The 27388-nt window shown below is 44.0% G+C and overlaps 1 protein-coding gene across 5 annotated transcripts in view; it reads left to right on the top strand.

Moving 5' to 3' along the window:
• UBN2 (ubinuclein 2) overlaps positions 1-27388 on the top strand; it is an 855287-nt gene that overhangs the window by 529026 nt on the left and 298873 nt on the right. For all 5 annotated transcript variants that reach the window (XR_013262361.1, XM_077452498.1, XM_077452497.1 and 2 more), the window contains 2 exons: positions 11500-11643; positions 11744-11794. Coding sequence is in view for 4 of the 5 variants with exons in the window: in XM_077452498.1 (XP_077308624.1) it covers positions 11500-11643; positions 11744-11794 (195 nt within the window). In the remaining variant the exon portion in view is untranslated. The remainder of the gene's footprint in view (positions 1-11499; positions 11644-11743; positions 11795-27388) is intronic.

Genomic DNA, 27388 nt, shown 5'->3' with positions numbered 1-27388 from the left:
GCAAAAAAGTGACTAATTGTGGCTAGCAAAAAATCGCATAAAGTGCCAGTGCTGAATAAAGATTATAAATTAGATGCGTGTGGGTGTCTTTCTACCATATAATAAATAATAAATGCAGTGAAGCGAAATCTAGTCATGCAAAATTGACAGAGAAAATAAATGAAAAACCCAACATTAAAAACGCATAAACAATATTTGTGTTAAATACAAGTGGAAAAGGTAATAAAGTCTCTCTAGAAATAATTCGGGTAAATAGTGCTCAGTAGTTAAAAATTATATAACATATAAATTGCACAATAACATATGTTAAAATTGTGTCCATTCAAAGCTTGTGCGACAACCAGTGGCGATTATATCCAAAATCGTATATGGCAATAAAATCGCATACGGTGCTGGTGTTTAGTTCTATGTGAGTTATAGAATAGCGATCCGATCGGTGGTGGTGGTAGTGAAAATATCCCACGTGGTCCTGTGTACTCGAGATATGGGTGTCCCCTTACCTTACAGCTGTAAGGTAACAGCATGTAACATATATATCCTCAGGATTCCTGGTGATCTTTATCCCACGAGGTCTTGTTACTGTGTCCCCGTCTCCTGCCTATTCTGCCGTGTAGTCTCTTTAAATGGTCGCTCAGCGGTGCCCAGTGTGGGGGGGAGGGGGTTGTTACCTCAGCAGTTTATGTAAGGGATTTAAGCAGATAAGGAGGAAGGGAGCCCCATAGCGTAGTAATTTATGAATAAAATTGAGATTTATTCAGAAAGCAATTGAAATACTCACAAAACATACAGATTTCAAGCATAGGGTATAAACGAGCTGCGAGCTCGATTGCGTCACTTCCGGTAGCGTCCCAACGCGTGTTCGTCACGGTCACGTGACTTCATCAGGGGATCACGTGACCGTGACAAACACGCGTCGGGACGCTACCGGAAGTGACGCAATCGAGCTCGCAGCTCGTTTATACCCTATGCTTGAAATCTGTATGTTTTGTGAGTATTTCAATTGCTTTCTGAATAAATCTCAATTTTATTCATAAATTACTACGCTATGGGGCTCCCTTCCTCATCTGCTTAAATCCCTTACATAAACTGCTGAGGTAACAACCCCCTCCCCCCCACACTGGGCACCGCTGAGCGACCATTTAAAGAGACTACACGGCGGAATAGGCAGGAGACGGGGACACAGTAACAAGACCTCGTGGGATAAAGATCACCAGGAATCCTGAGGATATATATGTTACATGCTGTTACCTTACAGCTGTAAGGTAAGGGGACACCCATATCCCGAGTACACAGGACCACGTGGGATATTTTCACTACCACCACCACCGATCGGATCGCTATTCTATAGTTCACATAGAACTAAACACCAGCACGGTATGCGATTTTTTTTTGCCATATGCGATTTTGGATATAATCGCCACTGGTTGTCGCACAAGCTTTGAATGGACACAATTTTAACATGTTATTGTGCAATTTATATGTTATATAATTTTTAACTACTGAGCACTATTTACCCGAATTATTTCTAGAGAGACTTTATTACCTTTTCCACTTGTATTTAACACAAATATTGTTTATGCGTTTTTAATGTTGGGTTTTTCATTTATTTTCTCTGTCAATTTTGCATGACTAGATTTCGCTTCACTGCATTTATTATTTATTATATGGTAGAAAGACACCCACACGCATCTAATTTATAATCTTTATTCAGCACTGGCACTTTATGCGATTTTTTGCTAGCCACAATTAGTCACTTTTTTGCACAAAACTGTTTCATTAAGCCTTACGACTGTTTTTATGTATATTGCTGTTTATGGTGTAGTAGACATTGTAACACATTTATTTAGCACTAGCACTTTTTATGCGATTTTATTAGTTGTAACAAATCGCATCAATTATTATCACATATTTTGTTGATTTTTTTATATATATTTTGTTCACGGGATGTTGTAAGACACGCAAATACGGACCTACTTATTGTCCAGCATTACCACTTTATAGGTCTATGTCAATTCCAAAAATCGTATTGGAAATCATTAGGTTTTAACCACTATATTCCTTTTCGCGTATGACTCCATCTATCTAATACTCATCCCAAACACTATTATGTTATAGTGGCGAGGGTTTCCCACGTTCCCTCATAGAACACACACATTAAGCTCCCTATACATTACCTTTTCAAATTTGAATTTATAGACCTTTTAGGCTAATATTTCCTAAGCTAGTACTGTGCACCACTACTCTTTTGCCTTTCTTGATTTTTTGGGGTTCAGGTACCCCTTTCTCAGTGTGTGCAGTGGTACAAAAACCATATCTCTTCCTGAGTCGGCGCAGGAATAACTCTTTTATATTCATACCAAAAACATGTTGGACTATACTGGTACTCGATTTAATAGATAAAAATCAGAAAATATTTAGTAGAATAATACAAATTTTAATACAAAAATATTTTTTTTTTCACACAGACAGAGAAAAATATATAAATACATAGAAACATATCCTATTTAAAAAGCTAGTACATCCCAGGTTCTTATGTACAGTTACTCATGGTGGAGTTCCGTTCTAGGAGTACATATTGGGGATTCCTCGACTAGTTTTGCGGAATTTATCCGATTCAACTGGAGGGAGTCTAAGAGTTAAATATACATTAGAAAATTCATACCTATTCATACAATTATATATATATATATATATATATATCACAAAATAAACAAGAATCAGAAAAAGTATACAATTATATTTACAAAGAAAAGGGATTGTAGAAGAGCTTTATTACGAAGAACCCAAATAAAAAAGGGAAGGCAGACGTCAAGTCCACTCAGATTTTCTCCCCCCGGCGGACATGGGGGATATAATGCACATGATGGAAAGTAATAAGAAAGAGTATAAGAAATCAAAACATGGGTTTGGTATAGGTATTACCTGCCAAAGGCTGTGCATCAGGTAAGTAACATTGATCATTGAATGTTTAGAGACTTGAACCCAATGTTGTCTATGTATATTTGAATCAACCACGTTTGCTATAGAATGGATAAGAAGAAAAAGCGAACGGGGGGAAGAAGAGGGAAAGGGAGAGGGAAGGAGAGGGGTAAAAGGAAAAAAAAGGGAAAACCAAATCATATAATAAGATATATTATACAACCATAAGTTGAAATAATGAGGTTGATCAATTCTGTGTAAATATACCTGACAGGGGAAGTGTCTCAATCATAAGGTTGGTGGTATATGGATCACCATTTTTAGGAATTTTTTATGTCTGTAATTACAAGGTATTGAGACCAATATATCCCACAACTATCCAAAGATGGTCAGTGGGGGTAAGTGCTCCTCAGTTTCAGCAGCTCAAAAGCAAGTAAGGTGTTCCTACAATAAATATAAAATTGGATATATTATAAATGGGCACCTCAGATGGCCACATTTAGTATAGATAGATCATAAGGTAAATAGTAGTAGGTCCAACGGGTAGTCACGTACCTGGTTGTCAAATACCTTGGGTAGGACTGAAGAGTAACAGATTTCCATCCATCACATAGAGTGCAAGCCCATAACAGCGGTCAATCCAGAACGCTGTTATATGGGATCCCCAATAGGATGTGACGTCAGACGCCGCCGACGTTCCCGCCGGCGGGAAAACAATCACCACGCTGTCAACACCTCCACACTAAACAGGTGGACGCCAGTCAGGCGTCGCACCCGAAGTGCGCTAGGGAACGGCGGAAGACAACAGGTATACCGATGTCTAGCCCATGAGAACCTGCAAGCCAAAAAAGGAAGGGAAGGAAACAAAGATAACTGCCCCTCCTGGCCAGGAGGTGTACATGTCCGCCAGGGGGAGAAAGAGGAAGGAACCGAACAACTCCAAAAGAGGAAGGATAAAAAAAAAAAAAATTCTATCAAAAAGGTCTATGTAACAAAGGCTCCAATAATACAATTATGACAGAGCAAAGATATAATAAACCATATAATAACCACATAATATAACCCATATACATATATATATATAATAGATCAGATTTTACATTATTACAAATTGAGGATTACCAATGATATCAGAAGGGGGCGATCCAGGAGGAGAAAAAAAAAATCTTTAAAACGTAAAACTTATACTTTTCCTAATAGTACAAATTACAAAAAATATTTATATGAAATGGTTTCATTCAGTCCAGGGGGGTGGGTGGCATTCAGGCGCTCAATCCAGAGGGTTTCTCTCTGGAGGATATTCCGATCCCAATCACCACCCCTAGGGCTGGGAGGAACCACCTCCAATACAAAAAATTGGACGACAGAAGTATCGAACCGGTGGTAAAGACCAATGTGTCTCCCAATCGTAGTTAGCTTCCCATTACCTGAGTCATATAGATGGTCACCAATATGCTGTCTGAGCTCACTAATTGTTTTGCCGATGTAAAATGCTCTGCATTGGCAGATCATCATGTAAATAATACCTTTAGTATTACAGTTAGAAAAGGTACGTGAATATAATGTTTCGCCGTTAGGTAACACAAACTTGTAGCCCTCCTTTATCCATGGGCAGCGGGGGACATTCATTACATCTAAAGGTACCACGGGGATTATATCCCAATGGTGATGGTGCAATATAATGGCTTTTGGTGAGATGGTCTCTAAGAGCACGTGCTCTACGGAAAACTAGCTCCGGAGTCGGGCGGATCAGTTTTGATAGTATATGATGGTCTGTAAGTAAGTGCCAGTTCTTGTTTAGGATATCGCGAAGGTCAGAATGGTGGGCCGAATTTTTTTTATTTATTTTTTCTCCTCCTGGATCGCCCCCTTCTGATATCATTGGTAATCCTCAATTTGTAATAATGTAAAATCTGATCTATTATATATATATATGTATATGGGTTATATTATGTGGTTATTATATGGTTTATTATATCTTTGCTCTGTCATAATTGTATTATTGGAGCCTTTGTTACATAGACCTTTTTGATAGAATTTTTTTTTTTTTTATCCTTCCTCTTTTGGAGTTGTTCGGTTCCTTCCTCTTTCTCCCCCTGGCGGACATGTACACCTCCTGGCCAGGAGGGGCAGTTATCTTTGTTTCCTTCCCTTCCTTTTTTGGCTTGCAGGTTCTCATGGGCTAGACATCGGTATACCTGTTGTCTTCCGCCGTTCCCTAGCGCACTTCGGGTGCGACGCCTGACTGGCGTCCACCTGTTTAGTGTGGAGGTGTTGACAGCGTGGTGATTGTTTTCCCGCCGGCGGGAACGTCGGCGGCGTCTGACGTCACATCCTATTGGGGATCCCATATAACAGCGTTCTGGATTGACCGCTGTTATGGGCTTGCACTCTATGTGATGGATGGAAATCTGTTACTCTTCAGTCCTACCCAAGGTATTTGACAACCAGGTACGTGACTACCCGTTGGACCTACTACTATTTACCTTATGATCTATCTATACTAAATGTGAACATCTGAGGTGCCCATTTATAATATATCCAATTTTATATTTATTGTAGGAACACCTTACTTGCTTTTGAGCTGCTGAAACTGAGGAGCACTTACCCCCACTGACCATCTTTGGATAGTTGTGGGATATATTGGTCTCAATACCTTGTAATTACAGACATAAAAAATTCCTAAAAATGGTGATCTATATACCACCAACCTTATGATTGAGACACTTCCCCTGTCAGGTATATTTACACAGAATTGATCAACCTCATTATTTCAACTTATGGTTGTATAATATATCTTATTATATGATTTGGTTTTCCCTTTTTTTTCCTTTTACCCCTCTCCTTCCCTCTCCCTTTCCCTCTTCTTCCCCCCCGTTCGCTTTTTCTTCTTATCCATTCTATAGCAAACGTGGTTGATTCAAATATACATAGACAACATTGGGTTCAAGTCTCTAAACATTCAATGATCAATGTTACTTACCTGATGAACAGCCTTTGGCAGGTAATACCTATACCAAACCCATGTTTTGATTTCTTATACTCTTTCTTATTACTTTCCATCATGTGCATTATATCCCCCATGTCCGCCGGGGGGAGAAAATCTGAGTGGACTTGACGTCTGCCTTCCCTTTTTTTTTTTCTTTGGGTTCTTCGTAATACATCTCTTCTACAATCCCTTTTCTTTGTAAATATAACTGTATACTTTTGCTGATTCTTGTATTTTGTGATATATATATATGATTGTATAATTGTATGAATAGGTATGAATTTTCTAATGTATATTTAACTCTTAGACTCCCTCCAGATGAAGTGGATAAATTCCGCGAAGCTAGTCGAGGAATCCCCAATATGTACTCCTAGAACGGAACTCCACCATGAGTAACTGTACATAAGAACCTGGGATGTACTAGCTTTTTAAATAGGATATGTTTCTATGTATTTATATATTTTTCTCTGTGTGAAATTTTTTTTATTTTTGTATTAAAATTTGTATTCTATATATTTTCTGATTTTTATCTATTAAATCGAGTACCGGTATAGTCCAACATGTTTTTGGTATGATTGGTTTGTGAATGGGTATAGGGAGCTCTATATCACACAGCTCTTCCCCCCCCCCCCCCCCTTTCACAATTTCCAATCAACCTCCCTCCTTCCTTGAATTATTACTGGATGATGGTACATTTTATATGAATAGTTATTTTGTATATCGAGGCCATACTTCATTACTTTTTGGTTAGATACATGCATGTATAAATACAATATTATATTTATTTTTCACAGTGATATATATATATATATATATATATATATATATATATATATATATATATATATGTGTGTGTGTGTGTGATATATATATATATATATATATATATATATATATATATATATATATATATATTATAATAATATTATTATTATTATTTTCACAGTGGTTTTTTCTAGAGTGATTTTTTTTTTTTTTACAGAGATATTTTACATAGTGGTGTATTGTTTGGGTATAAGTATAAAAGTTAGAGCAGTCAGCAAATTCCAGTCTTGCCACTACCACATTTGGACTCTTTGGTACAGGAGCCACCCAGCCATTAGCTTTTTCATGAGGGTTCTGGGCCTCATGGTGGCTTCCTTCAAGGCAGTGCCATATGCCCATTTTCACTCCAGACCATTGCAAATAAGCATTCTGGCAGCGTGGGACATGCAGGCCCAGTATTTAGATTGTTCCACACACCTGACCAGCAAGAAAAGGCCTTCCTGGTGTAGCGGACCCCCAGTCTGGCAATGAAATCCCAGAAGTCCTCCTTCCCAATGGTCTGGAAAATGGTCACGACAGATGCTAGCCTGTCAGGCTGGGCGGGTGTCTTGGAGACCCTGTTCGTACAGGGAATTTTGTCTTCAGTAGAAACTCTGTAACTCATCAATATTCTGAAGCTCAGGGTAATTTGACTTTTTTCATGGCTGGATTCCTCAGCTTACATCAACCATCAAGGAGTCACATCTCAATAAGAACCTAATTTGATTCTGGCTTGGGCCAGATTCAACAACAACTGAACTGATTTGTCACCTGGACCAAAAACCCTCAGGCTTTTTTTTTTCAAATAACGTTTTATTTATTTTCAGTAGTTGCATAGGAGAATAAGCAGTACAGAAGTACAGTAGCAACAGTGTGACTACAAAACTTTGCAAGGTCAAGAATATACAAGCTATATGTGGTAACGGGTCACGGACGCGTACAGCAAATTTTAATAAGTTGGTCGGCCGAGTGCGGGGGGGGGGGGGGGGCAGGAGACGCCTGAAGTCAGCTGCCCGCTCCCAGACCCGAAAAGCCTGGTAAGATCTGCCGTGAGGCCTATGCAACATACTTAAAACGTAGCAGAAAGAGTCCGCTGTGTAAACAAAGTTAATATGAGGAAAACAGAAAAGAAATAAGAAAGAAAAAGCCAGAGATCCATGTCGCCATACCCAACTCGGTTCGCCCTTAGTCCTCCAGCAGCCGCCATCTCCCCCAAACCAGATCAAATTCCTCCAGCCTGTCCCGTATTCTGGCAGTCATTTTTTCCATAAGTTCTATGTCCTTTATCCTGGAGTAAAGGGCTTCCATAGTAGGGGCTGTTTGGCTTTTCCAGTTAAGGGCTATCAGGCAATAGGCTGCCATGAGGATGTGTCGTAAGAGCTTCCGGGACGGCTTAGCTATCTTTAGTTGGGACAGGCCGCATAGGAAGAACTTGGGTTCAAGCGGGACGGGCACCTCAAACAAACGGACAAGGAGCTGTTGGGTCAATATCCAGAAAGGGGATATCAAAGGGCAGGTCCAGTATATATGGAACAGGGCACTCTGTCTTTTAGGCAGCGCCAGCAACGATCAGAGGTGGAGGGATATATTTTGTGAAGTACCTCTGGGGTCCGGTACCAGTGGAAGAATATTTTATAGGAATTTTCCTTATAAAGGGTGCATAAAGAAGATTTAGCCGCCTGTCGCCACACCCCCTGCCAATCCTCGAGTGGGAGTTCCTCGCCCAGTTCCCTCTCCCATCTCAACATGTACTTGTGCTTGCCCCTTACCTGAAAGTGGTGTGAGCTGAGAATGCGGTAGAGATCTGAAAATAGCCCCTTGGGATTCCGTCCTTCAAGTATAATCAGTTCAAATGGGGAGGGTGGGGAGAATTGGAGTCTCGGGGCTATGGATTGCGCAAAGTGTCTGATTTGTAGGTAACTAGAACATTTGTCGGGGGAGGTCATGTTTGGCCTGGAGCTCTGAAAAAGACCAGCAGTCTTCTCGATCTGGGGTTTACTATCTGTCCCAGGTGAAATAAACCTCGGGATGCCCAGGGCCATGACATCTGGTGGGCCAGGCTATCCGGGAGCTTAGGGTTGCAAAGGAACAAGGTCATCAGGGATGACTCAGAGTGTAGCCTGCATTGACGGGACAGCTTCCACCAAAGCTGGCGGAGCTGGGCCATCGGCCCTAACAACCGGCTCGTTTCGATCGTTACATCCGCACCCCAGAGCAAACTGTTCGGGTGTACCGGAGCTAGCCATATTTTTTCTATCTCTGACCACTTGTTATACGATCGTTGTGGGAACCATGAGACTATTGCCCGTAGCTGTGTTCGCTTGATAGTACCTAACCAAGTCAGGGAATGCCAGGCCGCCGTCCGAGCGCAAAGCAGTCAGGACCGAGCCGGGGACCCGATGTTTTTTGAAGTTCCACACAAATTTCATCAAGTCCTTCTGGAGCATACGAAGGTGCACGTAGGGATCGGGACAGGAAGTGTCTGAAATAGATAGAGGAGTTTGGGGACCTTAACATTTTAATGGACGAAATCTGCCCTTTCAGTGATATATGGTGTGCCTTCCATTTGTGGATAAGTCCCCTGATCTCCCTATAAAGGGGGGGGGGAAGTTGGCCTGGTACAGGGTGTGGAAGCAGGGGGTAAGAAAAACCCCCAAGTATTTAAGAGAGGAATTCTCCCATCAGTAGGGGAACACCGAACGCAGGTGGGCCCCTTCAGCTGGCGGTATACCTTCAGGCTTTTTATAGTGAATATTTTGGTGACTTTGTGGGATCAGTTGGCAGCCTTGACTAGTAACAAACCCTTTCTTCCACTACACAAGGACTAGTTTAAGAGACCCAAGTTCTCTTTTCGTCCTTTCAACTTATCCTATCTCTGCCCTGAGCCTAAACATCTGAAGGCTATTTAACCCCATTGTATGGATATGGTATGTGCTATTGGAGTTTATCTTTCACCTTTGCTTCCTTCTCAGCTGTCTGTTTTGTATTCATGAAGGCCTCTGTAGCAGTCAGCCAGCTTCTTGTTTCGTAATTTTTTGGTCAAGGGCTGGTTTACATGTGCATTCAATTTTACCAGAAGAACTTGGGCGGCACAGTGGAGTAGTAGTTGGCACTCTCGCCTAGCAATAAAAAGGGTCGCTGGTTCAAATCCCAACCACAACACTTCTTGCCTGGAGTTTGCATGTTCTCCCTGTGCCTGCGTGGGTTTCCTCCAGGTATTCCGGTTTCCTCCCACACTCCAAAGACATGCATGTAGGTTAATTGGCTTCTGTCCAAAATTGGCCCTAGTATATGAATGGGGACCTTGGATTGTGGGCTCCTTGAGGGTAGGGACCGATGTGAGTGTACAATGCACAGGGATAGGGACAATTGTAGACATTCACTCAGGTTGAACTGAATGGACTGTTGTCTTTATTCAACCTTACTAACTATGTAACTTTAAGGACTCAGCGCCCCATGGTTGAAAGAAAATTGCTTAATATATGGTCAGCCTTAGTCAAAGAGAGCTTGACTCATTTCCCAGCTGGAGGACATCCAGAATCTACAGCTTTCCTCACAGCCCTATTGTCCATGGTTAACTCTCTTCATTTATTGAATTTCAGTTCTTTCAATCATCAAGGCTCCGCATCACATGTAGGTGTTGGCAAAGCTTACTTTTTCAGAAAGATCTGTACAGCACCCGCATCCTGCAGGCAGCTCCCACCAGCTGTGCACTGCCTGCATTGCATAGCGAAGCACAAAGACCCATTGATGTCCATGTGTGCAAAATATGTGTTATAATGAAAACCGTTTTATTGTTTGTTTGTTTTTTAGCTCTTAAAAAACTCCAAGAAAGCGAAACAGTCCCTGCAGCCTTTTTTCCCCTTCACTTCAGTGATCTAATGCCCTCTGACAGCATAAGACTGATTTTATTGGATGTGAAGATGCCGAGGAGCAGTCCACTGGTGGAGCAGGGGGGCAGAGGGTTGGGAAGTAAAAGTACTTTTCCTATCCCCTAGACTTAAACGAGCAGTTAAACTCTGCAGTTTTAGCACAGCCCCACTGCAAGGTAGGATTAGTTTTCCTGGTGTTGGACTTGATTTAATTTAGTATATTGACTGCAAAAGGGTCAAATAATATAAACTATACTTATATTGGCATTTTTTTTTTCTAACTGCTATGCTAACTTAAAGGATAAGTTCACTTTTGGGAACATGTTAGATGCTCCACCATTTTTAGGGTGGAACATGCAACATGTTTCCACAGCTGCAGCCTCTCCGACCCACTGCCTCTAGTGACAGCAAGCTGGGGATCTTCCTTCCAAACTTGCTGTCACAATTTAAAGAAAAACCCTGCTCCACTGACCCAACTGCGTCATTCATTGATGAGTAATGTGATTGGGAGAACTACAATTACTGACCGCCACAAAAGCTTGTAGTTCTTAATGAATTACCAGGGCACTATTGATCGTTCTTGGTACTTAGTTGTGTCTTCCTGTCATTGTGTAACTGCCTGCTTGTATGAGATATGAGCAGACGGCTTACACAGTTTGCAGGAGTCCTGCATTGCACATGTGATCTGCTGTTGAAATGCTTTCAAGGCTTCTAGTAAAAATAAAAAAAATAAATACACTTTATTTGGAAAAAGGTGTGCAACTATTAGTAGTATTATATAATATATATATATATATATATATATATATATATATATATATATATATATAGATATAATATTTATTTTTTTGAACTTCTCCTTTAACTGATATTTAAAATGAGGTCTTGTCTCACTGTATTACTCATTTTATATAGGAACCTCCTTTGTAACCTAGTGAAGATTAAACTGGGATGTTATGAACTTGAGCCCAGTAAAAGTCAGTCAGCAGAAGATTATCTAAAAAACTTCATGGAGACAGAAGTAAAACCTTTATGGCCTAAAGGCTGGATGCAATCCAGGTAACACCATTTGTGCTATGGCAAAGACAAATTCACTGTATTTTTATTCTGTAAATGAAAGTAAGTAATTTTTTTTTTAAACTCCTTATTATCTTCATAGAATGTTGTTTAAGGAAAGCCGCAGTGTGCATAATCACCTCACATCAGCACCGTGAGTACATACCATTCTAACTAATTGTGAATAGTGTGTACTATTAATTGTACCTTGTTTTCATTAAAGGGAAATGATAGTGTATTTTTCATAGCCTGCTTGTGTAATGAGATTTAATGTCAAAATATATTCATTAGACCTGCATGATTCTGGATAAAATGAGAATTGCACTTTATTTTTTTTATTTTTTTTGCATAGAATAAAGTTCACAAACCACTTCTTTCACATTTTGCAAACATATTAGGTTAACTTTACTGTTTAATTTTTATATTAAATTCATTGAAGTGTATTTTTCTCCAAAAAATTGCACTTGAAAGACCGCTGCGCAAATACAGTGTAACATAAAATATTGCAACGACTATTATTCTCTAGGATCTCTACCAAATATATATATATCTATATATATATATATATATATATATATATATATATAGATATATATATTATTATAATTGTTTGGGGGTTCTAAGTAATTTTCTAGCAAAAAATGCTGTTTAACCACTTCAGCCCTGGAAGGATTTACCCCCTTCCTGACCAGAGCACTTTTTGCGATACGGCACTACATTGTTTTAACTGACAATTGCACGGTTGTGCGACGTTGCACCCAAACAAAATTGATGTTCTTTTTTTTCCCCCCACAAATAGAGCTTTCTTTGGTGGTATTTGACCACCTCTGCGTTTATTTTTTGCGCTATAAACAAAAAAATGCGACAATTTTTTTAAAAAAAGCAACATTTCTTACTTTTTGCTATAATATCCCCAAAAAATATATACAAAAAAAAATTCTCTGTTTAGGACAATATGTATTCTTCTACATATTTTTGGTAAAAAAAATATCACAATAAGCATATATTGATTGGTTTGCGCAAAAGTTATAGCGTATACAAAATAGGGGATATATTTATGGTATTTTTATTATTCATTTTGTTAGTAACAGCGACAATCTGCGATTTATTTATTTATTTTTTTACATCAGGGGACACAGAGCTATAGTACATACTATGTGGGTTATAGGTCCACTGATAGGTGATGGACACTGGCACGCCCTAAGGAAAGAAGTGTACTTCCTATATAACTCCTCCCACTACTGGTATTCCTCAGTTTTTTTTGCCATTGTCTAAGGTGTAGGTCACGAGTAAATATGTGCTGTGCTGAGCTCCACTGGAAGCAATCCTTGCTGGGGCTAGCCATGCTGACCAGATCCGTTCATAATGTCCTTTCATGGGCTAAAGGAATGGTACCCGGGCCTTGTGTCCGAAGAAACAAGGTTTTGTTTGCGAAAGCTTCTCTTTTTAGAGAGCTGGACCCTGGGATCCAGTACTTTTTGGTAGTAAGGCCATAAAGTTTTTACTGGCAGGGTGTTGTTGCAGGTCCAGGATTGTGGGTAACCCCATAGGCTCCCCTGTTCCTGAAGGTTTTGGAGACCACCGTGAGGGGTGAAGAATGGGTTTATCTCAGATAACCCTGCTGCGAGGAAAGGTAAGTGGAGAATTTTTTAAGAATTTCTCCTTTTATTTTATAATGTTGTCATGCCTATGTGTCATCACTGGGGGCTGTATTGAGCACTTACCGCCTGATGCTGGAAACAGCGCTGTGTCAGAAGCCTTCATTTCTCCTCTCCTCTGGTTCTCCTCCTGGGTTTTTTTTTTTTTTCACCATCGGGGGACTGATATGCCAAAAGCAGTTTTTTTTAAAAAAAAGGACAGACCGCGTGGCCGCTCATCGGAGGATTTACCATCCCTCCCCCCCGGCACCATGTCAGCTGTTTCGCAAGGCGTCTGAGTCCGCCGCTCGCACGGGAAGACACTTTCCTTTGAAAGGAGGGGGGGGGCTGTAATTGGCACGGGTGCGTGGCTAAAGCGCTGTGTGTGTAGCTTCTGCTGGCTGTGGACTATCGTGCTGGACTATAACCTAGCAGTGTACATTCTTTTGCTGGTAGTGCCTCTGCTTTGTGCTTCAGGCTATGAGTGGTAAAGGGACCAGGAACTCCTCTAAGGGTTCTAAAGGGTCAGTGGTCTCACAACAAACTAAATCCATTTCCAAAAGAATGTCATCCTCCTCTGAGAGTGATGCGGCTGGTCAGATTGAGCGTCAGGGGAAACTGTTGTTGAAGCTGCAGTAGACACTTCAGTCCCTATATATATCACACAAGAGGTTTTTTTTCTTATACCATTTGTAATCTGGAGAAGAAGATTGATGCTATGATACCTCTCCATAGTGGGGTCAAACGTAGCAGGTTGCTTGTGCACTCTCTTACTAAATTGGTTTGTTCAACCTTTTTGCTGCCTGCAGCACAGGCTCTTGAGGAACCCACATCTAATTTGGGATCATTAAAACCTCCCCATCTGGGGATGCTTTTCCTATTCATGCATGGCTAAAGAAGCTTATTCATTCTGAATGGGAACATCCGGATAAACAATATAATCTTCATAAGAGATTCTCCACACTTTATTCTATGGAAGAGGATTTCTATAGAAAATGGGGGGGTTCCAGAAATTTATGCTGCAATCGCCTCAGTGAACAAGAATCTCACATGTCCGGTGTATAATGCACTGATGTTAAAGGTTCCAACAGATAAAAAGTTGTTACTACTTTCTAAAAGTAATATGTCTTTAGTAAGTTCAGTAGCGCAGCCAGTTCTTGCTGCAATTGGTGTATCCCAGTCCATTAAGAAACCGTTTGTGGAGATGCTTAAAATTCTGCCTGATCAGCAGGCCCAGCAATGGGCTTGTGTATCAGACACACTATGTTTCACAGTAGATGCTATGAAAGATTCTATCATTGAAGCCTCATGGCTTATGCTTGGACTAGTGCATTCTGGCAGAGTTCTATGGCTGAAAAATTGGTCAGATGAAGCACCATGTAAAAAGCTCTTAGCCAGTTTCCCTTTTCATGGTGAATGGCTATTTGGAGATGATTTGGATAAATACCTACAAAAGATCTCTAATGGCAAATCTTTTACTGGTAAAGAAGAAATTTAGACATTTCTCCTTTAAGCGGGCTTCTTCTGCTGTGCCAGGGGCATCAGCCTCTAGGCAGTCTCTTGACGGCCTCAACCGTCAGGTTCAAGGGGAAAACCCCAAGGGCAGCACCAGAGTCAGAGGAGATCTTGGGGCAGAAAGCCCACAAAGCAGAATGCTAAAGCCTCCTTATGAAGGGGCGCCCCCGCTCACTTGGGTGGGGGAAAGGCTCCTGCAATTCAAGATCTGGCAGCAACAATGTCAAGACAGATGGATGGCTTCTGCAGTTTCTCTAGGTTACAAACTAGAGTTCTGAGAGTTTCTGTCTCCTCGTTTTCTAAGGTCAAATGTTCCCAAGGATCCAGAGAAAAGTCTTTCTAGCTCTGGATCATCTATTATCCCAGTCGGTGATATCAGAGGTTCCTTTAGTGGAACAGGGCACAGGTTTTTATTCAAACCTTTTCACGTTTCCAAAACCAAATGGAGAGGTAAAACCCATTCTAAATCTCAAAGATCTGAATCTGCACTTAAACATCCGATCCTTTTGCATGAAGTCAATCCGATGGGTTCTATCGATATTAAAGATGCATATCTCCACATGCCTATATTTCCCGCTCACCAGAAATTTCTGCGCTTCGAAATAGAAATTCATCATTTTCAGTTTTATTGCCCTGCCATTCGGTCTAGCCACAGCACCATGGGTGTTATCAAAAATTATGGCACCTCCTTTAGCCTATTTAGATGATCTACTTTTAATAGATCATTCAGTCTCCGGTCTTAACCAGATTCTGCTCACAGCTGTAAACTACCTGGAATCTCTAGGTTGGATATTCAACCTAGAAAAATCCTCCTTAAATCCATCAAGGAGATTACAGTACTTGGGGCTGGTCATAGAATACCGTACAGAAGAAGGTATTCTTACCCCAGACAAGAATCAGTTCCATTATAGGACTAATTCAACTTATCAATGCAAACAAAAATCCTTTGAGGCCATCCCTTATGCGCAGTTTTACTCAAGGCTGCTTCAAAGCACCATCCTGTCGGCCTGGAATAAAAAGGTTCAGGCCTTGGATTTTTCAAAACACTTTGCTCCCGACGTACGTCAGAGCCTAAATTGGTGTTAGATATCCAGCAACCTCCAAAAGGGAAAATTGTTTCTACCAGTTTCCTGGAAAGTGGTGACAACAGATGCCAGCCTTCTAGGCTGGGGAGCAGTCCTTGAAGAAGATTGTGTCCGGGGGAGATGGTCCAAGTTAGAGAGGACCTTGCCCATCAACATTTTGGAGATTCGGGCAGTACGTCTAGCCCTAAACTCTTGAACGGTCAGACTAAGAGATTGTCCTGTCAGCATTCAGTCCGACAATGCCACGGCTGTGGCTTACATCAATCACCAGGGGGACACGAGGAGTCATACAGCCCAAAAAGAGGTGAATCTTGTTCTGTCTTGGGCAGAACACAACGTCCCTTGCCTGTTGGCAATATTCATTCCAGGAATAGAGAATTGGCAGGCGGACTACTTGAGTCGCCAGCAATTATTTCCAGGGGAATGGTCTCTTCACCCCGACATCTTCCTAGCGATATGTCTGAAATGAGGTATTCCAGACGTGGACCTGTTCGCGTCCATATTCAACAACAATGTCGACAACTTTGTATAGAGAACGAGGGATCCGCTAGCATGCAGAACAGACGCGTTCGTCTTCCCATGGGATCAGTTTTCACTAATCTATGCATTTCCTCCAGTTCTGCTAATTCTGCATCTTCTCCGCAGGATCAAGCAGGAACGGAAGGAGGTAATTCTTGTGGCCCCAGCGTGGCCCAGAAGATCTTGGTTTGCCGACATCATAAAGCTGGTGGTAGGAGTCCCTTGGACTCTGCCATTATGGCCAGACCTTCTCGCACAAGGTCTGGTATTCCATCCTACCTTACAGGCGCTAAATTTAACGGTTTGGCTATTGAGACCCACATTCTAAAGGACCGTGGGTTGTCTTCTTCGGTAGTGTCTACCTTGATTAATGCCAGGAAGCCAGCTTCCAGAATCATTTACTATAGAGTCTGGAAGGCATGTTTCTTGGTGTGGATCTAGGGGTTGGCACCCCAGGAAATATGTCATAGGTAGGATCCTTGATTTCCTGCAAATGGGATTAGAAATGAAGCTGGCCTTGAGTACCATCAAGGACCAGATCTCGGCCTTGTCAGTATTTTATCAGCGGCCTCTTCCCATTCTCTGGTGCGTAGCGTTCTTCAGGGGATAACACGGATTAATCCCCCTATCAAGGCACCTCTAAATCCTTGGGATTTAAATTTGGTCTTATCGGCTTTGCAGAATCAGCCGTTTGAACCTTCCCTTAGTTCTTTTGACGAGAAAGTTAATCTTTCTGGTTGCTATGTCTTCTGCTAGAAGAGTATCGTAACTAGCAGCTCTTTCTCGTGAAGAGCCATATTTGATCATGCATAGGGATAAGGTGGTTTTACGTCCTCATCCTGATTTCCTACCAAAGGTGGTGACAGGTTTTCATTTAAACCAGGATATTGGTCTTTCTTCTTTCTTCCCAGAGCCTCTATCAAGGGAAGAGAAGGCACTACATTCCCTTGATGTCGTTGGAGCGATCAAAGTCTATTTAAAGGCGATCGCTCAGGTTTGCAAAACAGATGTTTTGTTTGTTGCATAGTTAGTAAGGTTGAATAAAGACACCGGTCCATCCAGTTCAACCTGAGTGAGTGTCTACAATTGTCCCTATCCCTGTACACTTACATCGGTCCTTACCCTCAAGGAGCCCACAATCCAAGGTCCCCATTCATATACTTGGGCCAATTTTGGACAGAAGCCAATTAACCTACCTGCATGTCTTTGGAGTGTGGGAGGAAACCAGGGGACCCGGAGGAAACCCACGCAGGCACAGGGAGAACATGCAAACTCCAGGCAGGTAGTGTCGTGGTTGGGATTCGAACCAGCCACCCTTTTTACTGCTAGGCGAGAGTGCTGACCACTACACCACTGTGCTGCCAGAAAGTCCAAAAAGGGGACAGGCAGCATAAAAATACTATTTTCCAAATGGATTTGTCAAGTTATTATTCAGGCTTATGGCTTAAAGAAGAAAATTCCTCCTTTTCATGTTAAAGCATACTCAACCAGGGCGATTAGTGCCTCTTGGGCGGTTCATCATCAGGCCTCTATGGCTCAGATCTGTTAGGCTGCAACTTGGTCTTCAGTTCATACATTTACCAGATTTTATCAAATCGATGTTAAAGGTCATGGGGATATTGCCTTTGGGTGCAGTGTACTGCAGGCTGCAGTATGAGTCCTCTGGCGGCCTCTTTTTTTTTTTTTTTGTCTCCCTCCCATCAGTTGCCATTGCTGTGGGACATCCCACATAGTACTATGGCTCTGTGTCCCCTGATGTATGAAAATAAAACAGGATGTCTCTTATATTCACCGACTGACACAGCCTCTCTCTTTAGACCATTGTATTTTAATGCCACCTTTAGGAGAAGACTAGGCATAACATGTTATGAAAAACACAGAACTTTTAGTTCCGCCCAAGGGGTGGTTCCTTAGGTAACCACCCCCCAGCATGCTACTGCGGCCGTGGATTTTTCTGCAGAAGCTTTGCTTTTTGCGCAAGATGAAGGATCCTGTGATCTGCTATCAACAGGGGGCTGGGTGACAGGCTGGATACCCTTATCGTCTCCCCAGCCTGGCCAGCGAGCGTGTGCAGGTTGAATCTACGCACTAGGCCGGCCAAGACATATCTCAGCTCCAGAGGTGGTTGGTGAGCTTTTATGCTCCGGGGCACACATATGACTGGGCTACTGATGTCTGCGTCAGTGTGCCGGGCCAGCAGCCACCCTGTACTGATCAGAGAGTGGGTCTGTGATGGAATATCTCAGGACTGGTAAGTACAGCTCTCCCTGCCTCGGTGGGACCAAGCAGCTGGGCATTCCCTGGGAGGTCGATTCGGGGTCCCTCACCTCCCTCTCTTCTCTCCCTGTCCCTATCTTCCCCCCTCCCTGTGGGGGATGCTGCATGTGGATGCTGAGCGGTGTGTGTGTGTCTGTGTGGGGGCTTTCCAGGGTGGGCTCTCACCTGTGGGGGGGGGGGGGCTGCGCTGTCCTGTGATGTGTTTTGTCTGTGATCTCTGCAGTGCTGATCACTGCCATTTTCAGCCACTGTGCCTCATGGTTTTCCAGTGTCAGCGGCCATCTTGGGTATGGGCAAAGGACAGCATGCTCTCCTGTTTCTCGGTGGCCATTTTCCCTGTGGTTTTGTCCTTTATCCGGGACGCCCGGCGGCTATTTTCTCGAAGCCTGAGCATGTGTCCCTGTAGTCCGGCGGCCATTTTCCCAGCGGTTTATGTCCTTATGCTGGACGCTTGGTGGCCATTTTCTTTGAGTCCGAGCACATTGCAGAGCAGTTTCAGAGCCATAAGCAGCTTTGAATGACACAGAGGGAATTCCTCTGCACCTGGGAGCTGTCAGAGAACACGGGCACTACTTGCTGGACAGCGCAGAACCTGTCAGGGTGGCGAGTCCTGCGGGAAAGAGCCCCTCAGCCAACAGCAGCAAGGAGGGTGGGATCATCACAAGTCCCCAACAGGTGGCAGACAGGGTAGGGTCAGCATGACTTCAGAAACTGGTGTTTCTTCCCCTGAAGAAAAAGCAACCGGTTGTCTGTGCAATGCGCAGTGCCCCTGAACGCTTTGCCCGCGGACCTCAATTAATTTGTTGCCAAGATGGAGGCGGTGCGTGGGCGCAAGGTGCTGTAAAGCAGCCCCTGCCCCCCCCCCCCCCCCGCACTCCAGGGAGAGCTCTGACGCAGACTCTGGTCCTTCTGAGGCTGGTGACGCCGCTGACCAGGACCGTTCGGACAGGGAGGATGAGTCCCCGTCTGGATCCGTGCACAATAAAGCGCCTTTTGTAGCACTTTTTACAGCTATGTGTGGTACCCTGAAAATTCAGGAGCCAGCAGATCCCTCTGCTTATGTAGTGGTCCCTTTTGGGTCCCGTAAGCCAGCCCGTTCACCTAAGGTGTTTCTGTATCTGACTTATTTTGACAAGTTCATTTACAAGGAATGGGGTTGACCGCAACTGACCTTTTCGGTCCCCAAATATATGGCGGTACGTTACCCCTTTGAGGAAAGCCTTCTCAAGAAGTGGTCGGCTCCTCTGGTCGTTGACCCCCCAGTATCCAGGTTAAACAAAGTAAACACGATCCCGGTAGAGGGGACTCCTGCATTTAAGGATCCCATGGACAGGAAGGCCGAGGCAGTAGCTTGTTCATTGTTTATGGTTGTGGGGTCAACCATGTGACCAGTACTGGTATCCGCACTTGTGTCGCAGACACTGAGTGGGCAAAACTGTTGCACCGCGAATTGGGAGAACTACAGGCTTCTCCTGTCCGCGTGGAACTAGCAGACCAACTAGTGCAAGGCCTTAAGTACGTTTGTGAAGCGGCCTCTGTTATCCAGGGCTTCGGTGTCAGCAGTGGTGCTGAGCCACCTGATTTGGTTAAAATGCTGGTCGCCTGACCAGGCATCCAAGAAAGCCCTGACGGATCTACCCTTCCTTGGCGACTGGCTCTTTGGAGCCTCTTTGGGCGACATTATTAAAAATGCCACAGGTGGTGAGAGCACACTACTCCCACAGGCCAGGAAGGCTAAGGAGCCACGCCGTAGTCAAGGGCCCTCATTTTCCGCTCTCAAATGGCTTTCGTCTGCCCAGAGCTTCGTGCACACGTCCCTAGCCCGACAGGACTCGGCATCCGAAGGACAACAGTGTCCCTGGAACTGAAAGCCTAACAAGCCTGCAGGCAAAAGTGCTACCGCATGAAGGTTTGCCCCCACCCGCAACTCTAGTGGGGGGTCACCTTCGGGAGTTTGCAGCCCGGTGGACCTCTCGGCTGTCCGACCAATGGGTCTGCGATCTGATTTCCTCCGGCTACAAGATGGAGTTCCTCTCTTGGCCGCAAACCAGATTCTTTCCCTCCAGCATACCTATACTCCTGGCTTGCCGGGATGCCCTCTTGGGGGTGGGAAGAGAGCTGCTGATTTGTGGGGTGATAGTACATGTTCCCGGAATCAAAACGTTTCCAGGGGTTTTACTCAAACTGTAGTCCCCAAGAAGGAAGGGGTACATCCAATCTTGGACCTAAAACCCCCCAATTACTTTGTAAAAGTACCGGGGTTCAGAATGGAATGAGTTCGCTCAGTAGTCGCTGCACTCCATCAAGGGGACTCCCTGGCGTCTTTGGACGTCCAGGATGCGTACCTGCACATACCCTTATGCCTTCAGCATCAGAGGTTTCTGCGATTCGCAGTTGGGGAAGCCCACTACCAGTTGGTGGCTCTTCCCTTTGGTTTGGCATCAGCCCCCCGAGTCTTTACCAAGGTATTGGCTCCTGTTTTGGCGTTGCTGCGACAACACGGGATCGTGATCGTGGGTTACCTAGACGATCTACTCCTGAGAGCATCTTCCGCCTCCAAGTTAGAGGAGGATGTGGCGATCACCATGCAGACTCTGCAGGAATTTGAGTGGCTGTTGAACCTAAAGAAGTCGGTGATCATACCGACTCAGCGCTTGGAGTACCTAGGCTTGTTGCTGAACTCCATGGAAGCGAGAGTGTTTCTCCCTTCAGACAAGCTGAAGACTCTCAGAGCCGCAGTAAAACTGCTGATGAACCGCAATTGGTTGTCGCTACGCTTCTACCTGCGAGTCTGGGACTCTTGGTGGCCTCCTTCAAGGCAGTACCATATGCCCAGTTCCACACCAGAGTTCTGCAGAAAGAGAGTTTGACGAAGTGGGACAAATCTCCATTGTCCCTGGATAGACAGATTCAGGTGAGCCAGTTAGTCAGGGATTCCCTGATCTGGTGGCTGAGGTCCCTGGTACTTCAGACTGGGAAGTCGTTCCTACCTCTTAAATGGACGGTGATCACAACGGACGCTAGCCTATCCAGCTGGGTTGAAGTATGGGAGTTCGGTCGACTCAGGGCCTCTGGTCGACGGAGGAATCCAAGTTGCCGATCAATCTGCTCAATCTGAGGGCGATCAGTCTATGCCTCTCCACATGGTCGATGAGACTGCGAGGGCGTCCGATCAGGATCCAGTCAGACAATGCCAAGGCTGTGGCATATGTCAATAACCAAGGAGGAACAAGAATCTCAGCCGCCACACGGGAGGTTGCTCACATACTTCGGTGGGCAGAGCGACATGTACCGGCCCTGTCGGCCATTTATATCCCGGGAGTGGAGAACTGGCAGGTGGACTATCTAAGTCGACAGATGCTGGACCCAGGAGAATGGGCGTTGCATCCGGAGGTGTTCAGGCTACTGTGCCTGCGGTGGGGCACACCAGATGTGGATCTTCTGGCCTCCCGTCTCAATTGGAAGGTGCCGAGATTTGTGTCCAGGACAAGGGATCTGTGGGCAGACGCGTCAGACGCGCTGGTGGCTCTGTGGGATCAGTACCAGCTGATCTATGCCTTTCCTCCACTTAAACTGTTACCACGTCTACTTCACAGAATGGAAGCCGAGGGGATCGCAGTAATACTGATTGCCCCAGACTGATCTCCACGTCCTTGGTACGCAGACCTAGTGAGCCTGGTGGCAGACTATTCCTGTTGACTGCCATTGCGAGAGGACCTTCTGTCTCAAGGTCTGATTTACCATCACTGGCTTTAACGGCATGGCTATTCAGAGCCAGGTGTTGAGGAACCGGGGTCTTTTGGACTCGGTGATCCCAACTATGCTAGGAGTACGGAAAACTTTTCTTCTCTGAAGATATTTCATTGTACCTGGAAGGCCTACATCTCCAGGTGTGAGGAGAAAGGATGGCGTCCGTGCTCCTTTTCTGTATCCAGGATCCTGCTGTTTCTACAGCAAGGTGTAGACCAGAAATTGGTTTTAAGCACCATTAAGGGACAAATATCAGCTTTGGCTGTCTTTTTTCAGCGACCCCTAGCGTCTCACTCTCTAGTGAGCACTTTTATTCAAGGGGTCCGACATGTAGTTCCTCCGGTGTGTCCACCGTTACACCCGTGGGGTCTGAATCTGGTGTTAGCGGCGCTTCAGAAACTGCCATTTGAATATATCCAGAGAGAATCCCCTGTTGACTCTTTCCCAGAAAGTGGTCTTTCTAGTGGCCATCACTCGGCCAGGAGGATTTCGGAACTGGCGGCCTTGTCCTGCAATTCGCCCTATGTGGTTATCTACAGGATAGGGTGGTGTTGCATCCGCAACCGTCTATTCTGCCGTAGGTGTTTTCAGCGTTCCACATCAATGAAGCATTGTGTTACCGGCTCTGGAAGTCTCTCCTTGTTTGTTTCAGAGGATAGTCCGAAAAAAGGCATGGCGGTTTCGTCGGCCACCTTTTCCAGGTGGATTAGACAGATTGTTGTACAGGCCTACTCCTTGAAGGGGCAGGTGCCCCCTTCCCGGTCACGAACCCATGCTACAAGGACAATTGGAATGTCTTGGGCCTTCCGACATCAAGCGTCTGTTGCTCAAGTCTGTAAAGCGGCGACTTGGTCGTCTGTTCACACTGTTTTACAAAATACTACAAGGTAGATGTCAGTGCATCAGCTGATGCCTGTTTTGGCCGCAAAATTGTGCAGGCGGCTGTATAATGGCAATTGCACATACAATTGTTTTCCAGTTTTTTTGTTAAAATTGCAGTACCTTTTAAGTTAATGCACTGTTGCATTTGTTGCCACAGTTTTGGTGCAGTTTGAAAGTAGTGCTTCTCTGTTGAGGAGCACCCTGGTTTTTTGTGGGTAAAGTTTGTACTAGCTCCCACATGCCATGGTGGATGAAGTTTTTTGCTGTTTTCCCACCCCTCATTTTGGCACTGCTTGGGGACATCCCAATGGTCTAAAGAGAGAAGCTGTGTCAGTCAGTGAATGTGAGAAAATAGGATTTTTTGTACTCACCATAAAAACCTTTTCTCTGTAATTCATCGACTGACACAGCACCCGGCCCTCATATTTTTCTTCACGTTATACTGCTTTTTGGCGTACTGAGGCTGCAGTAGAATGCTGGGGGGGTGGTTACCTAAGAGACCGCCCCTTGGGCAGAACTAAAAGTTCTGTGTTTTTCATAACATGTTATGCCTAGTCTTGTCTTAAAGGTGGCGCAACAACCCAAGAGAGAAGCTGTGTCACTGAATTACAGAGAAAAGGATTTTACGGGGAGTACAAAAATCCTATTTTTTTTTTAAAATGGCTTACCTGTAAAATCATTTTCTTTGATGTACATCAGGGGACACAGGCCCCTCCCTTCTTGGTATACACTTGTATTGCTTGGCTACAAAACTGAGGACTCCCAGTAGTGAAAAGGGTTATATAGGGAGTACACTTCTTGCCTTAGGGTGAGCCAGTGTCCATCACCTATCAGTGGCCCTATACCCCAAATAGTAAGTACTATAGCGCTGTGTCCCCTGATGTACATCAAAGAAAATTTTACAGGTAAGCGGTTTTAAAAATCCTGGTTTTATTGTGACTGCAACATTGTGGCGGACACATTGGACACTTTAACACTATTTTGAGACCATTGTCATTTATGCAGCGATCAGTGCTATAGAAATGCACTGATTACTGTGTAAATGGCACTGGCAGGGAAGGGGTTAAACACTAGGGGGCATTCAAGGGGTTAAGTGTGTACTAAGCAGTGATTCTAACAGTTCAGGGTATTGTCTCACTAGCACATGACAGAGATCACTGCTCCCGATGACAGGGAGCAGTGATTTCTGTCATGTTGCTAGGCAGAACGGAGAAATGCCTCGTTTACATAGGCATCTCCCCGTTCTGCCGCTCCATGACGTGATCACGGACATCGTGTGGGCACGCTGACGAAGTACGTGGCGGGTGGACACCCGCCCACTATGCTGCGATTTAAAGGGGACATACTTGTATGTCCATTTGCCCAGCTGTGCCATTGTGCCGACGTATATCGTTGTGCGCTGATCGGCAAGGGGTTAACTTTTAAGCAACAAGTCTCAGAAAAAGGCTTAGTCTGAAAGTGGTTAAACTGAACTCATCAGCCTGTAGTTCATACCTTTGATCTAAAAACCAAATGATGCAATGTTTAGTTTTTTTTTTATTATTTTTTTTCCTCTCAGCGCTGAGCAATGTTGTGATAAACTTTGCTGGCCTTTTTTGTTTTTGACAGCTCTGAGTAGAGAACGGCTCTGCACTTGTTACAAGAATTGTGAAGATGTCAGATTAGGATCGTGAGGGGGGGTTAAAGCGAGATCGTTTTTTTAAATTATTAATCATGCAGCTCTAATATTCATGTATATTAACATGATACATGTTGTCAAATGTATATACTGAAAAATTAACAGTATTATATTTATAGAAGTGTGCAAAAATTTACAGTTGAAGAGCTTTTCACCTCTTTCCACAAATCAACCAACTAATTTAAATTTGTTTATCCATGCTAGTTTGAAGACAAAAAAAAATATATATATATATATATATATATATAATGTGTGTGTGTATATGTGTGTATATATATATATATATAAAATATGTATATTACAAAATATCATGCCTCAACCCTTCGTGACGGCTTAGTAAATAGCTTTCCTTGGCTTTACAGATGAAAACAAACTAGGTGTTGATTTTAACGTGATCTCTATTCAAACAAATAGACCTTCAAGCTTACACTTTAAAAATGCACAGACAAAATGTTATGCTGTGCACAGAGCTTAATAATTTAATCTAGACTTAATTACGGTAAAGATAATTCTCTAATGCTTTTTATGTTTAACTAGTTGACGCCCCCCACGTCAAATGACAGCGGGGCAGTGCGGCTCTCGTTCTGGGATGACGTACTATCACGGCGTCAAGAGGCTGGGGATCAGGTAGATCTTCCCAAAGATTTGGAAGATACTGGTTTATCCTCTTCTGAGGGTCTTAATATAGGAGGAGTAACATCACAAGACAGGTTGCTTGTGCACTCTTACTATGTCGGTTCGTTCAACTTTTTTGCTGCCTGCAGTGCAGCCTCTTGATGATCCCACCTCTAAGTTGGGATCATTAAAACCTCCTCCATCTGGGGATGCCTTTCCTATTCATGCATGGCTAAGGAAGCTTATGTATGCTGAATGGGAACATCCGGATAAACAATATTATCCGCCTAAGAGATTCTCCACACGGAAGAGGACTAATATAAGAAATGGGGGGTTCCAGTGATTGATGCTTCGATTGCCTCAGTGAATAAGAATCTCATGTCCGGTTGATAGTGCGCTCATGTTAAAGATTCCAGCAGAAAAAAAGTTGGTGTTTCTTTCTAAAAGCCGTATGGCTTTAGCAAGTTCAGTAGCGCAGCCGGTTCTTGCCGCAATTGGCGTATCCCAGTCCATTAAGGAACAGTTTGAGGAGATGCTTAAAGTTCTGCCTGATGAACAGGCCCAACATTGCGCTAATTTATCAGACGCACTGTGGTTCACAGTAGACGCTATGAGAGATGCTGTCATTCAAATCTCACGGCTTATGCTTGGACTAGTGTATTCTCTCAGAATTCTTTGGCTAAAAAGTTGGTCAGCCGAAGAGCCGTGTAAACAGCTCTTAGCCAGTTTCCCTTTTCATGGTGAACAGCTATTTGGAGATGAATTGAATAAATACCTACAAAAAATCTCTAATGGCAGAAGCTCTCTTTTACCGGTAAAGAAGACATTTAGGCTTCATGCACACGAGACGCAGATGCAAACGCTGCTGGACACATGTTGAAACCGGCGTTTAGAAACGCGCGTTTTGCCGCGATTTTTACCGCGATTTAGCGGCGTTTTACCGCGTTTGCGTCTAGAAGCGTTTAGTTAAGCTAACATCATAGACCCTCCCCAGCTCAAAAAAACAGTATTATTAACTATTTCAGCAATTTTGTGAGACCAGAGTGAGTAGCAGCAGCTGTGAGAGCTGCAGTGTACTTGTATTTAGCGTGTCACTTGCCACGGCACCTGCCACAAGTTGTGGATTGTCCACTTGCCACATCACTTGCCACGTCATCTGCCACAAGTTGTGGATTGTCCAACTGCCACGTCACCTGCCATAAGTTGTGGATTGTCCACTTGCCACGTGACTTGCCACATCACCTGCCATGTCACTTGCCACGTCACCTGCCACAAGTTTTGGATTGTCCACTTGCCACGTCACTTGCCACAAGTTGTGGATTGTCCACTTGCCACGTCACTTGCCACATCACCTGCCACGTCACTTGCCACGTCACCTGCCACAAGTTTTGGATTGTCCACTTGCCACGTCACTTGCCACAAGTTGGGGATTGTCCACTTGCCACATCACCTGCCACAAGTTGTGGATTGTCCACTTGCCACGTCACTTGCCACATCACCTGCCACGTCACTTGCCACGAGATGTGGATTGTCCACTTTCCACGTCATCTGCCATGCCACCTGCCACAAGCTGTGGATTTCCACTTGCCACGTCACCAGCCACATCACCTGCCACAAGTTGTGGATTGTCCACTTGCCACATCACCTGCCACGTCACTTGCCACATCACCTGCCACAAGTTGTGGATTGTCTACTTGCCACGTCACTTGCCACATCACCTGCCACGTCACTTGCCACGTCACCTGCCACAAGTTGTGGATTGTCCACTTGCCACGTCACCTGCCACAAGT

This window comes from Lithobates pipiens, unplaced genomic scaffold (assembly GCF_037356315.1).
Source record: "Lithobates pipiens isolate NorthernLeopardFrog02 unplaced genomic scaffold, aLitPip1_a1.2 Scaffold_23, whole genome shotgun sequence".
NCBI classification, from domain to species: Eukaryota; Metazoa; Chordata; class Amphibia; order Anura; family Ranidae; genus Lithobates; species Lithobates pipiens.
The sequence above is the reverse complement of the archived record's forward strand: the minus strand, read 5'-3'. Positions and strand labels throughout refer to the sequence as shown.